Source organism: Orbilia oligospora (genome assembly GCF_000225545.1).
Source record: "Orbilia oligospora ATCC 24927 unplaced genomic scaffold scaffold00169, whole genome shotgun sequence".
Classification (NCBI taxonomy): Eukaryota; Fungi; Ascomycota; class Orbiliomycetes; order Orbiliales; family Orbiliaceae; genus Orbilia; species Orbilia oligospora.
The window spans coordinates 194,638-210,009 of NW_011645726.1; the positions used below are offsets into that span (position 1 = coordinate 194,638).

Consider the following 15,372-nt stretch of genomic DNA (forward strand, 5'->3'; position numbering starts at 1 on the left):
ACTTCAAGTCAACATGAATATATCATCGATGTTCACCTGTATCTATAACTATAGCATCGATTTTACCAACTATGACACTTTTTTTAAAAAAAACCTGTATAGGATTCGGAATTATGCATCACTAAATTCCATTGCGTGCATATATATGTCGTATGTATTGCCACCCGTTTTAATAGTCCTTAGGTCTGTAGTATATATAGTAGACGCAGGTGATAGTATTTGAACAAATGCCGGATGTGCCGATGTCTAAGACACACGATACCAACAACATATCACAACATCACTAACATTAGAACTTCTACATCCAACCGGTTGTGACCTGGCATATCAACACCAACGTGCAACATTCTAAATCCCTAAAATAGTGCTCAGGATTTTCCTAGCATCTAGCTACGGCTGGCCTGGGGTACTTCATGCAGCGCCCCTCGCTTACCATCTTCGCATAAGCATCTGCACTGACGATCCATCTGACGCTAAATATAAGCTTATCCATGGATCCAAGAGTCGGCGACCACGACAGTGCGACTGACATACATTCCTCAGCCTTTCAGTCCAAAGAGCTACATGAAATACGCAAAGAGAAGCATGTTGGTGAGTGGTTTTCCGTGTTCATACGATTTCCAACTCAAATCAACTCTGTGTTGAATGTTGGAAAAAGAGTTAACGTTCCCTGGACCTGGCTGCCGGATGATACTGGTCTCATCTATCAATATTAACAATACGAGAGATCGTACGATACTAGCAAGATTAGGTATCTGGATCCTAGACATAACCAGCATGTAAGCTTAATCATACGCCTCGGCATCAAATCTCGCGCCAAAGGAATACCCAAGCAATGATTGATAAACATCAGTGGGAAATGTCCTCTGCTGCCTAGTTGCCCAATCAAACAAGCAAAAGCACGAGTACTACACAGTAATCTAACACACAGAAGGGCTACAGGTCCATGGGAACTCGATCAGCAAACGTGAACTCTTACGTCCCTTCTCATGGATCGAACACGGATTGTATAGCTAAAAAGGCATGTAGGTTTTGAAACCTGAAAATCGGAAACAGAGTTACGACCGGGGATATGTATCGATCCGATCTGCCTGCCTGCCTGGTGGATTTCGGGGACTGGGAGCGTACCGAGTTTCGGCTCGCTAGTCTGGGGAGGTGATTTGTGAAAGAGGCTCTGTGATATCTTGTATGCATGCAGCGGATATTTACAACATATGTGAATGTCGAAACTCTAGACTATGCGGGCTTCACGTCACAAATCTATCGAGACTACTACGGAAAGATAAGGTCTATCTCGCGCGCGGTTGAAAGATCCAAATAACAATACTATTGTGTGAAATGGTTACAGTCGTAAACAAGGGGTAATAGTACTAAAAAAATAAAATAAAAAAAAGGGAAAATGTCAATTATCGTGCATTGACGTCTCATATATATGGTGGTATCGATAACGTTCCCCCACCGATATTCAGGTACCCGTTCACCTGCAATCTAACCTCATATCAAGCAACCCCGGACCGCACAGAAATCGCGGCTCTTTTCTGCAGCGAAATTGCGTTGCAGGGCACGTCAGTCGCCATGTCATCAATAAACATTAACTGGCCCTGTCAAACGGCACCGGCATCATGATGCGAGATTTGATATTGATCCAATCTAAACAATTCATCTATAAGTTCGTAATTTACCGTGCCGTTCGCTCCCTCCGTCATCTTATTGCGGTTTCTGAAACCTACAAGGGGCTATTCGCACAGAGGGGAATAACAAGAACAATAAAAATCCAACATTAAGATATGCATATATGTCTGTATTGGGATATTGATTTGATAGTGAATGGAGTATGACGACTTTTGAGTTGGGTTCTTTGATACATACCCGTGCAGGAAGTTTAACAGCGATGAAGAAGAGGAAGAAGAAGAAGAAGAAGAAGACGACGACATGAGGCATGCACAGCTCCCGCATCCGATTCCTGTCCCTTGAACTTCGCTTAATTAACTGGATCCTTTTCTCTGTGTGGAATTCTTTCAATAGAAATGCACTTTTAATTCACACCCTGTGCAACCGTGATACAAATCCCATATATCTCCATGCTGTGCGAGGTCCAGCTGGGATCGAGATGAATTAATTGCAATCAATTTGCAATCAATCAAAGCGAGCCGAAAGCAACATAACTCAGTCGCACATATGGATTGTCGCCCTGGAAAACTCTCTTCTAAGATGGAGAACATTTCTCCAAAAGTTTAATGATTTCTAGTCAAGTGTTCGTCCCTGGATGACGGGAATCTTTATTCCCCTTCCTGCTGAGCATTCCAATCTCCCATATCCCTGGGAGCGGGAAATGGTTGGATATGTGTAATTTCCTTGTGAAAGTGTAGACCTTATACTACTCTGTAGTCGTCACGCGAGTGCGAACACGATTATGTTTCAACCGCCAGAAGTTCTAGACGTCTGATGCCTCAAGAACCATGAGTCGTTTTGGCCCTTCTGTAATGTCACGACCCCGCATGTCGGTTTGTTAATCCGAGTTTTCCAGATCCGTTTTTTTTTCGCCCTCACGATCTGCAACGGAAAGCGTGGGTGAGGAAGACAGGCAAAAATAAAAACTTTGGAATAAGCAAAATGGGGAAGAGGAAACAAAAAGGTCTCCACAAAGCCCCTGATCGAGGGGAAAGGGCCAAAGACTAGTCCTAATTGAATAGCCTGAAACATGCAGCCTTCAAGGATTTGAAAGAACCCCCATTTGCATTTCACTAGTCCCTTTTTGGGAAAGTATAGATTCGATTCGAGAAGGGTGTCGAAAAGGATGAAAATTTTGTGTGCAAGGGAGGTGTGCAACCAGAAAGCAAGACAGATCTAAAAATAGGCCTGTTTGGGTGTGAGCGAGAGAAGCAAAGTTAACGTGATCTGGCGGCGTCATTGGTAGAGGGTCTTCGACAGACAAGACAAGACAGACAGGTCATCGTTCCGTGGGATAAGAAAGTTTCTACCAGGAAATTTTTTCTCTCTTGCACGTTTGATCGCTGAGTGGCGAGGTCAGATGGGACGAGCAGAGGCAGCTTCTCGACCGGTGCCGAAAGAAGATGATGTGCTTGCAAAAGTCATCGTCGGCATGTTTTCTTTCGTGCATGGGGGGCATATGGGGCGAGATTCGCTCACAAGAAGGGGAAAAGTAAAAGGCTCCCTCCTTTCTCGAATGCAGAAAGCTCATGCCGTTTTGCAGAATGCATGCATACACAGTAGGAAATGCAATATGTCACTGGTGAACATTTACAAGATGATGCTTGCTCGGTTTCCACCCGTTGGGCAATAGGAAGCAAAGATGACAAGATCTTAGGACCAGGCCATGCCATCATGCCGAACGAACGAGCGAGCGTTTTGCTCTTCGGCTGTATGCATGCCAACGAAAAAAGATCCTGATGATAGTTAAAAAAAAATAAAAAAGAGAGAGGGGGAAGAAACCAGAGAATTGCCTGCTGGTCGTTTCGTATTTTTTGACAACCGACCCGGGATGCCTCCCAGATCCGCCTGGCTGGAAGGACAAGATGCAGAAAGAAGCAGTGACAGCCGTGCTGGGACGTCTGGGATCAACCCACGGTCACGACGGAGGGCTCCCACCTTAGGCTTGAGGGAACTCTCTTGGTTTCAAACATTCGTACACCGTGGAGGTCGCGATTCGATTCGATTGGGGGGGGTTTTTCTAGTTAGGAAGCTAGCTGCTCATCTTGTGCAGTGACCAAGCCGAGCATCTCCTCAGTCGATGCTAGGTGCAAGCGGTCATTAGTCAGAATAGTGGGACGGGTGGTGGTTGATTGGACTGAGGTTGTGGTGCTGTTGGAAATCAAAGGCAGTCGGCCATCCCCCACAATTTTGCCTGGCAGCCCAGCCTAATCAAATCTCTCAATCAGTCGAACAATCCTTTTCCAACCCAACCCACCTTGCCTTTCAACTTCATTTCTTTCTAGACTATTCACACCCACACCTCTACTCACCTTCACACCACACGACATCCTTCCTCCCTCCCCCTCGGAAGCCCGTCGGTACATCAAGGTACCAGTCGACAATCAATATCTGTTCTGTCGAATCTCCTTTGTCTTGGCTTGCCGGTTTTCCCTTCCCTTCCCTTTCGCTTGCCGTTCCACGACGTCTCTGTTCAGTTACACTGGAATCGTTTTCTGACACGTTAAATCCGCCCTTCCGTTCGACCTTTTTTTGGTTTTTGTTACTAGCATCTAGTCTTCCGATATCAAGTGTGGAGTAATAGGGAAACGAGAGAACAAAAGGGTCCTGGAGCGAGTCATACAACTGGATTTTCAACAGCGCACAGAAGGGAAATAAGGGAAGAGAAAAATAGAGAATTGGAGAATTAGAGGTCAATTAGTGGAAGCAACCTCGCCGCCAATTTTCAAATTGAATTATCTTTACACACATTCGACAAATCTATAAGCTATTAGGGCTATATACGACACTTGATACCACGAAGGGGAATTTAAAAAAAAGGGTCATTCTTTAATCTTTCAAAAGTTGACTGCTGGCCGTTCAACATTCATATCTTCCAACGTATTTCGCAGGCGACGGACGGGTACATCACGTTACGTTATATATCGACAGCTTTTTTCGCAGCCACCGTCTCAGCCATAATTGCTTGAAAGAGAGGCAGCAAACGAGAAACCTCAAAAAGGTGTGAGGAGAGCTCTGTTCCGTCAATCAAAGGAAGTGGCTTGGAAGGATATCCATCGACCTTCATCCAGTTTTGAGTACACACCTGACCCAGGAAAAGACGCTACATTCTCGTCTGGATCCGGTAGTGTCGCCCCGTCTTTGATTATCATCATCATCTCTTCATCCGTCAAAATATCCTTTTTATAGTACCGACAACTGCCCTTATTTTATATTGCAAGCGGTTGCTTCGGATCTTAATTTACTGCATTCGCCAGAAGACGACAACGGCAACACACAATTACATACATTACATTCCTCCACGCTGCGACGGTAACTGTCTTGCTTTAACCACGTTCCAAGATTAGAACGCCGCGCTCACGTTGCTGCTGTTACAACGTTGCCATTTCGGCAAGGAGGATCAAGCCATAAACTGAGTAAGTCACAGATGGACCGCACGCGAGGGTTGGAATTCTTGCGCCTTCAACTGTTTGGGCTGCATTTCACTTGGATTTCGCATCGCGGGTTCCGAAACGTCATGACCCTCTAACTAACTCACTGGGCCACCAATTGTGCGCTGATAGGGAACTGGAACGAAGCTTGTTTTGTGGTGTATTAATACAGTTGTTGGTCCTCCAAATACTTTAATAATTCGGTAGTACCGCACAATTGTTAGCTCTTATATACTCGAATACGGACATCATCGAGGTGAGTTATAGTTTTTGCTTTGCCGCCCGGCCAATAATTGGCCTGTTTCAATGAGCACTTTTCATTGGATTATACCCCGATCCCCCAATTTCAGTGGCTCCGTCCATCTTGCTTGTTGTGTGGTGGTTTGCGCCAATCCCAGGCCTTGCTTTTCCCTTGCCTGCCGGGCTGAGAAGGGTGGCTTGGAAATATTGGAACACCGCTGCTATTCCGCTCCCTTCCTATGACTACCCTACTGTTCGCGCTGCCTTCTCGAACAAAAAAGAACAAACACATCAGCTGTATTTTGCCCTTCTTTTTTTTTTTGTCGTTCTTTTCTCGGGGTAGTTGGACCAGACCGAGGCTAGAGCCCAAGAAAGAAGTCATTTCAATACCGCAAGTCTGCGCAGAATATTGGATATTGGCCTGGGTCCAATACTAGTAAGTTTTGCACGATTTGAGTTACCGCTTGCTTGACCTTGTGCTTCTCGGGGTCCCAGCAAATCAAATAGCTGGGTCGGCACTGGTACTAGCGTCTCGCCGCTGACCCTGGTCCGCTTTATATGATTTATTGGGTCCCCAGATTCTTAAAATAAACCATCGCAAAGAGGTTCCCCGTAAGGCAAATCGTCAGCAAACCGGTACTTGTTACCCTTCACCCGCACGTACATGCCACTTCCTTTAACCTTTTACTCTATTTTGTTCCTCCCGATATCTATTATAGATATTTGCCATCCACTATCTACGTACCCTCCGCCGCCAGTGTTTACTGTCCCGGGAGAAAAAGGACTACGCAATCTCAATCACTTTTCTTATTCCCTGCCCTTCCATTCTATTTCCATACCTTGCACCTGCAGCCCCGGGCACAGGACGTTCCTTTAACATCAAAAGTTGCTAGCCAACTTGTACCCTCCGTGCAGAACTCCTACTACAAGGTTACATCTTCCTCTTTTTTTCTTATAATATACCCTTTGCATAACTCCCACATCACAGGCCCAGCGGGGCATGACCTGTCATTAAGGTAAACGCTCGGCTACCTTCTTCGTCTACTTGCATGCATAGAACAATAGCTTCCTCACCCTTCTTTAATTTCCTTCCCACTGGTTCATACCGTTCCTTCGTTCTTCCTTGATCCATATCGCTTTGACAAGTCGCTGCTGTTTTGTCTCTTCTTCTTTTTTTCTGTTATAACGCTTTGCCAGCCCGACCTCCCCGAATAGGGCGACATTTCCATCTGCACCTGCTGCCATTATGGACGATCCGTTGATATTAAGATCCCGAGCTAACAATAATGCCCGACGGCGTAGATATCGCCTAGCTTCTATTCCTTCACCGTTAAGCCCAATCCGAGAAGTATTGCATGAACCCTGCTCCTCGCCTCGAGTTCGAAAACCTATAGAACGACAGCAGCGTCGTTGCAAAAGAGATTTTCACAAACGACAAATCATAACCCGCAAGAAAACAAGAGAACAATCGGCAGGAGCTCTACCATCGCCGTTGCTTTTGACTGCAGAGGAGTCGCTTCATCTCACGGCCTTGAGCATGGATGTCGAAATGACAGGAGGGGAGTCGCTGGGTGGTTTAGGGTTCAATAGCTTAACAAAATCATTTATTCCCTCTCCGGGTCATTTACATCCTCGACATCACAAGAACGATAGCCTATCCTCGACATCAGCAGCTTCATCGACAAATTCTTCTCCCACAACTACAGTGTCGACAGTAGAATCATCGTCATCAAACGACGACAAATCTCCTGCATCTTCTCCCGACTCACCTCGAAACATAATACCCCTCGGAATCTTCCCGAAACAAGGGCTCTCAGCCTTAAACCTAACCTCTTCAACTATGGCGAGCTCACCCAACCATCCCTACAGGTCGTTATCACCGATCAAAAAAGCTAGAAATACCAAAAACCTTTCCTTAAATATGTCGGGTAGCTCGGGCAGACCTGGCACAGCTTCTTCTTTTCAAAGCAATGCTAGTTTGAATGATAATAACAGATCGTCTTCGGCGCCCTCTTCACCTGGATTCATTCTTCCTAGCACGATGCCGCGGCGGCGTCCTAGTAACTTAGGGCTTACTATCAAATTACCGGGCCCCGAAAAATCGATACAAAAGTCCACTCGACCTAGCTTACGACATCATGTGTCTTCTCCTTCACTATTTACTCCGGGTGGCCAAGGAAAAACGCTATCAGGCCGACCATCGAGATTATTTACGCCGCCAAATCACTTTTCCCCTGTTGAAACAGTCTCCTCGCAATCTTTCTCGACGCAAATTCCCTCCAGCCCGATTGAAGCACCGGGCCCAATCATAGAGATGGATGAGGAAGACATTGCTATGATGGAAAACGACGGCGAAGGCCCTAAATCGCCTGCCTACCCCAATGGTCCAGCATGCATTTACGAACCAAACATCTACCTTTTCTCTGAACCTAATGCAGATATGGCAAGGAATTTCGACGTCGTATTTAATGTAGCTAGGGAAGTTGTTAACCCCATGAAAAAAGAGAGGGAAGAGGAAGAGAAGAAGAAGATTCTTTCACCACCATTGGAGACGGCTTGCTCTACCGATAGCTTTATGACTGCCTTTGAATCTCCACAAGCATCGCAGTCAACTAACCCGAACTCAACTTCACAAGACAAAAAGGACCCCGAATACATCCACATGCCATGGGATCACAACACACCTATTGTAGGTGATCTGCCGAGATTGGTTGAGATGATAAAGCAAAAGAGTGCCGAAGGCAAGAAGATTCTTGTTCACTGCCAATGCGGTGTGAGCAGATCTGCGAGTTTGATAATCGCCTATGGACTCTATATGAACCCGCGACAAACGGTACAGGAAGCCTATGACTTTGTCAAGCAGCGTAGCAAGTGGATCGGCCCCAACATGAGTTTGATATATCAACTCTCTGATTGGAAAGCTAAACTTGCAGCTCAAAACAGTGTTGGGAGAGCAGGCAAAAGCTCGGTACGAGGTGGTGCGAACGGAATGGCAAGGCCGAAACTTGGACATCCTTCCAGGGCGGCGAATAGCTCTGATCCTACACCCTACACCCCTGAACTCGAGGAGCCAATGACAGCACCACTACCATATATTCCTGGACAGGTTGCCCCACCGAGGCCGCCATCCCCAGATCCTAGGGATTTCCCAATGATGAACATCCAGACAAGAAATGCAGACGGTGGGATTATTACAGGTATCGAGCCTGGCCCAATGTCGGCACCACCTGGCATGATCAATATCCCTGGAACAGCTTCAGCAACAAACCACGGTGTCGGATGGGGTTCTGGAGATGCTAGGACTGGGTATGCCCCCCCACCACCGCCCCCAGTTACCACATTCCCATCCGAACCGGAGGGTGATGCTGTTGGTGCCCTTGTCGGCTTTCCAGCTCGGAGAGGTAGTGATCAAGGTGATCTCCCACCTCCAACCCCATCCTTTGCGCCAAAAGGCGGTATGATATTTGAGAAGAGACAACTTCGAAATAGGAACAGGAAGTTACTGCAGTCGCTACGCGCAGAAGAGAATAGCATGCCGCCGCCTAGCCCGGTGACAGCGACGAATCCGGGTCTGCTTGGTCACCACCCTTCCAACTCTCCGCCGCAGCGTTCCCATTCGCCTCAACCAACCATCAAAGCTATCTTACCAAAAACAACAGGGCTTGCTGCCTTGAGGGCGAAAAAGAACAAAGCCGAACTATCGCGTGCGATGAGTGATCAATCCGGTGTCCGACGCGCCGATTCGGGAGCTGCAAGACCAAATCCCGAATTCCATCGCCGGTTTCCGAGTATCATGTCGAGCATCGACGAACCCCCACCGACTCCATCATTCACACAACCACCGAGTTCATTCGGCTTCCCAGTACGAATGCCCACAATTACTGGAAAGTCGCATTCAGATAGCCATATTCTAACACGCAAGAGTGAAGCAACAGGAGGAGCCGTATCGGCCAGTTTCTCGGGACCGGCAAATTCGTCGTCAAACGAAATCGCTAGCCCTATCGACCAGCCGATGAGCGGAACGGATAACATGGATGGGATTGATATTTTCTCAGACCCTCGGAGCCCCGTGAATCAGCACGACACACTACCCACCATTCGTAATATCTACGACGTCCTATAAGTTGCTTCCATCCATGATACCACATTTCCTTTTACACTTTATTGATATTGGGCCTCTCTTTTTTTTTTTTCTTCCTTATTTTTTCTCCGGACTACATCGGGCGGGTGTTTTAGTTGCCTCTCTTACCAAAACTTCAATATACCACGGGACTTTTCCTACATCTTTTCACCTTCCATTGTGAATATTTCCTTTTGCAAAATGGGTTCGGGCATCTCAAATTTTCCCTTCAATTCAAAATATTTCACGGAAACCCCGTCTGGAATCTCGTTCATTTGATATCTTCACTCTTTTTATTAACGGGAAACAGCAACGGGGTCCTTGTACAACAGCTAAACAGCCGGTACAGAGGATCTGGGTCGTCGTTTTCCAATTACGTTCACTTTGTTCTTTTTACCCCTTTGCTTATTATTTCCTTAAACCTGTATTTCATATATACCACCAGCATTATCTTTGCGGCTCCGTTTAGCGATATCTTCTCCTTTTCAAAAAATTTCCCATATACCGCTTGTCATTTATTTTCTTATGTTTGTTTATACCTCTTGCATGCATCATCTACATAATTGGTTTTCCTTTATTTTTTTCATTTGTTCTTCATCTCTTTATCTTATGGCGGGCTCACAAAAAATCGGTTCTAAATTTTCTTGGTTCTTTTGTTTGTGAAATTTGTGATATCAAGGTCCTTTTGAAGTTGCCTTAGTGGCCAGAGCGACAAAGCTTCTTCCTTTTTTCTTCTTTTTTTTTTTAGCAGTTACCAGTGGAGGGAAAGGTTTCGGTAGATACCCCCGAGAAGGAATAGGAACAGGATACATTGAACAGAAATGGATTATTTTGACTGCTATCTTGGTGTTCCCGGTGGTGTTTCCGTGCATGTGAGATCCGCAGGCACCCATAGTAGCTGAAAATAGCATCGTAGTTAGGCAACCTAGAAGGCAGTGTCCTTTACGTATACGACAAGAGGAAAAAAGCCGAAAACCTTGTAGGGTCACAAGCTGTTTGAATTGATTGTAGACACGTACACAAAGGATCCAAACGGTAACAGATTGTATACAGGTAGGTAAGTAAGTACTTACACAGGTTTTTTCCTCACAAGAGCTCACCGCTTCCTCCCATCTTCTTCGAGGGAAAGTTTGCTCTTGACGTCAGAAAGAAAGCAAACAAGTGGCTTTAAATAGCAGTCATTCCCGAGCTTGAGTGAAACTAACGAGTCGCAGATCGTGAAGAAGATCTTACAGGAGACAAAAGAGATGTATTGGTGCAATGCATGCTGTTTCATATCGTCGGTTAGAACAACCACGTGCCGTGCCGAGAGTTTACAATACTATTCATGCGGAGATCGATCTATAATTTGATCCTGGCCTAGGCCGGCTTTTGATTTATATATATATCCTTTCTTCTGATGTGGAAAGTGTTAATTCTCAACTACTGTGGAGAGCTCTAGAGGTTGTTTGTTGAATAATTGGATGTAGATATATATTATAACGTCGTACGTATGTACATCCAAACATGGTACTTAAAGCCGATTGCTTTTGTTGGGCTGCGTAGGGGAAAACGTCGTATACTATATTTGGAGATATTCCTTACAATATCTGTCGTAACCTCGCAACTAGAATTGTATATGTTCGAACGAGGATGTTGGAAAGCTAAAGGCTCATAAGTTATTTCGGCCATTGAAAAGAATCTAGATTATGGGTTTTAAGGCTTTCTATTCCATTCTAGTTTTATTGTCTAAGTTCTTTGCATATATGTGTCAAACATTTTTTATAAAAAAAAATTGTATAGTTTGCATTGAACTTTGCCTCCTCGAGGCCTACTCCAGACGTCTGAGGTTATATATCTGGTCTATGATCTATATTTATCCAGCTACCAAGAATGTTGTGCGGAATGAAGTTTAATTTTATCAGACATTTTATGGATTATGTCCATTGAGACTTCCCGTCATATTCGTGTATAGCTTCCCTCAAGCCCTCGGACAGCGGTAGCAAGTCTAATAAAAGGTATTCGGGTCCCTAAACAAGTAATTACCGTTATAGCTATTATACAGCCCTTAAGTATATACGGGAAACAAGTTGTAAGTGTTATTCATATCAAATGACGCAATATTCTAAGAATGCCGGAAAAAATAAGACAATCGATATCGTGACGAGACTAAATCGATACGATAGTCTGTCTGGTAACTAGTAAAAAGATAGACATATATGTACCCCATAGATATAGAAAGCATTCTTTAGACATACGTCTGTCAATTAATTGAATGGGAATTAAATCCTGCTGTCGACCCTATGCGAGTGATGTAACTAATTCTCACATCAAAACGTGTACATACCCCGGCCTCAGTTGTCTCTCTGCAGGTACCTTTTTTTCTTTCCCACCCCCCCGTATTATGATTTGTCTGCTTTTTCGTGGGGAAGAACGAGATAAACATGTCAGACTTCTGTTTTAGTTTTTTGCGGGTTGGGGGAAAAAATCGGTGAGCGCTCCTTGGTCGTTTATGGCGGCATGGAAAAGCGTGGGGTGGTGCATAAAATAAATAGGAGGTGTGGGTGGAAAATATAATTTATAGACGAGGATTTAATGAAACGGTCTGCTAACCGATGCATGACCATGACTATTGGATCGGGAGGAGGGATTGATAGACGATGGGGCAGACAATATTTCTATCGTGGGGTTCTTGGAGAAGTGTGGGAGTTGAGGACATGGGGATTCCTTTTTTTTCTTCTTTTCTCTTTCTATCAATTCCTCTTTTTTTAATTTCGACGATCTAAACGGGTTTAAGTTAAAAAAGGAAATCCATGACAATGGATGTTTATTCTAGGAGGATTTGATGTCAATATGCACCTTGTCTATCGATCATAGAAGGATGCGGTGTAGTGACATATGCCATTGCCTCCGAAGGACGGGACGGGAAAACTATTTCCTGTAACTATCCAAAGCCCAGAGTAATATTAATATGCAATTGGACCCTATAAGAGACTAATCATACCAAAGAGAGTGCTCGAGCTCCTATTAGGGAAATCAATGGGCCATATTCAATTCTCGAATAAAGATCGCAATCGATCGACGGGAAGGCATACTAGAAAAAAAAGACGTCATGGAATCCTTAGACTTGAAAGGCTTAAGCTTGCAAGCTGGATTTCAAATCTTCAAGAACAAACATTGCAGCAGAATTATACAATTTAGAGCACCAGGCATGCAAGGACAAGAGAAACTAAACCAGACTGTGCTAAGTACCCAACTTGCAGAATGACGCGGGTTGAAGCTTCTATAGTTAGCCTCAAATATCCAATCGCCCCCTAGTACTGCGGTAGTTACGTTGAACCAAAAAAAAGGGAAAGAGATAGATAAACAGATATCATGGATATGCCCGAACAACTTCGAGATATCTGCATATACGATAAACTAGTGCCCCGTCAATGGGCGAGACCGAAAGAAAAAAAAATCTTATTACTTTGTGACACCTCAGATCATATCCTTGACGAACGGCGTTTCCTTCCCTTCCTGGGACGGACCATGGCGGGCCTTGGGGTTGCTTGCTCACACTATGCATGCATGCCTTCATGCAGACGGGGGCCTGCTTGTCCTGTCTGGTAGGTCGGTACCTACCATTAGACCCCCACGATGAGAGTTGAAAAAAAAAAAGAGAGAGAGACGGAGCTAGGCGAGGAGACGTGGTTCCATTGGCTCGCTCGCATACGCGTGCAGCGGACGGGCATGTTAAATTTTTTTCGTTCTCTTTCATTAGTTGTAGTTTTATTGATTTTTTATTGATTTTTTTTATCGTTGTGCAGGAAGAACCCCACCTTCCGAACTAGATGTCTCACCGATTGCCCCTCATTTGTGGTTCTTTTTTTTTTGTCTATTCTTTTTTTATTTTATTTTTTTCCCATATTTTCTCTTCTGGTACATTTCAAATTAAAGTATTAAACTGGGATATTTAAGGGGGGAATGGACAACTAAATCAAGGAGCTTTTCAAGTGTTATATTTTTTGCAGTTGTGTATCGTAAGGACCTTGTCTATAGAACCCCCACCGTAAACTGAGAAAGTAAGGAAATATTAGAGAGAATCGGGAAGGAACGCCCTAGGAAAATCATATGCATGAACGTGGGAAGAAAGTATAGGGCAAAAAAAAAAAAGTTCGGAAGCCGATGCATCGAAGATCTATGGTGGTCTTTGGCGAAAACGAAAATAAAAAAAGGACAAATGGAAAACGGGAAAGCGCTGCTCTAAAGAAGTATCTACGGTACTGCTCCGTTAGTAACCGATTGGATGAATAAGAAGGGACCTTGAAAGGAAGAACGGCAGCTTTATACACAATGTTCTATCTCTAATCCTGCGTGATGCATGATTCGTGGCAGACAAGACTCATGCATGATGCAATCAAAATGTAACAAAAGTGAAAGGAAAGAAACGGCGAGGAAGGGACACGAGGCGCATTTGCGACTTACCATGAGTAAAGAAAATGTGATCTGGTCGTGATGTAAAAGTTTTCTCACAGAGAAAAGAAGAAAATTATGAACCATTACCATTCGCGGACCGAGCCGTCTGGACCGTGGAACTCGAGGGCTCTCCAGGCTTTGCAATCCTTTGAAACCTTGCGGACTTCCTCTTCATTAACTTCAATGCCCAATCCCACGCCAGTGGGGACTTGAACATAGCCATCCTTGACATCGAAGATCTTAGGGTTCTTCGTATAGTTAAGAAGGTCGTATTTGCTCTGATGCATGCTATTGTAGTGGATCCCCAAGGACATCTCTTGGATGACGAAATTGGGGCAAGCGGCATCGATTTGAAGAGCCGCTGCGAGTGCAATTGGTCCGAGAGGACAGTGGGGGGCAACTCCAACGTCGTAGGCTTCGCACATAGCGGCAATACGCCGAGCCTCACTGATGCCACCACAATGACTGACGTCGGGTTGGAGGATATCGATTGCGGATGCTTCGAGGAATGGTTTGACGTCCCAACGGTGGTACAATCGTTCTCCAAGGGCGATTGGGATGGTGGTTTGACTGGAAAAATGTTTGATGCCTTCGATGTGTTCCGATAAGAGAGGCTCTTCAATGAACAGCGGTTGGTGAGGCTCCAGCAATTTTGCAAGTTGTTTAGCCATTGGCTTGTGAACACGTCCGTGGAAATCCAGTCCAACATCGAGTCCAAGCTTTTTGACAGCTTCGAGACGCTTAACTGAAGCTTGTAAGGCAGCTGGTGAATCAAGCCAACCAAGATCCTCCGTGGCGTTCATTTTAATGGTCTTGAATCCTTGAGCCAAACGAACTTTTCTGTAGAGTGCATCATGCAAGTAAGCGGCAGGTTCGAGAAACCCATGTATCTTTGAAAACTGGAGCCTTACCCTTGGGCTTCGACATCACTCGGTCTGTCACCTCCAATCCAGGCATAAACCAAGCACTTGTCTCTGACCTTGCCTCCGAGCAATTGATAAACGGGGACTCCTAGTTTGCGCCCTGCAGGAAAAATCATATGTTCAGCCAGATGACAGGCATGAGAGACGGTTCAGGAAGTTCTAACCTTTCAGATCCCACAAAGCAATATCGAGGCCTGCGAGAGCAGACATGAAGACGGCCCCCCCACGGTAAAACCCCAAACGCCATGCTGTCTGCCAGATGTGTTCGATGTTGCTAAAATTTCAAGAATTGATTGGTTAGTGGCAAAAAAAGACCACCCCACGCTGATTGAGCATTTTCTCGCGACAGCTGAACTAAGAGAAGAACTACTTACTCAGGGTCATATCCGACGAAGCGAATTTTGAGCTCTTCTAAGGCCCCTTCGACTGCTTCGGTGTGACCTTCGAGTGTGGCTTCACCCCAACCGTACTGGCCGTCATCGGAGCAGACTTTAACAAAGAGCCAACGGGGAAGGACCCTGAAGTACTCTATCGATGTGATCTTAGCCAT

The 15,372-nt window shown here is 45.1% G+C and overlaps 2 protein-coding genes across 2 annotated transcripts; one reads left to right on the plus strand and one right to left on the minus strand.

Moving 5' to 3' along the window:
• Positions 1-6,588: 6,588 nt before the first annotated feature.
• AOL_s00169g50 (uncharacterized protein) lies at positions 6,589-9,465 on the plus strand (the record flags this gene model as incomplete). The annotated part of the gene is made up of 1 exon (XM_011127407.1): positions 6,589-9,465. One exon carries the CDS (start codon positions 6,589-6,591, stop codon positions 9,463-9,465), a length of 2,877 nt encoding a protein of 958 aa, XP_011125709.1.
• A 4,517-nt stretch (positions 9,466-13,982) lies between these two features.
• AOL_s00169g51 (uncharacterized protein) lies at positions 13,983-15,372 on the minus strand (the record flags this gene model as incomplete). The annotated part of the gene is made up of 4 exons (XM_011127408.1): positions 13,983-14,739; positions 14,811-14,922; positions 14,987-15,096; positions 15,197-15,372. 4 exons carry the CDS (start codon positions 15,370-15,372, stop codon positions 13,983-13,985), a joined length of 1,155 nt encoding a protein of 384 aa, XP_011125710.1.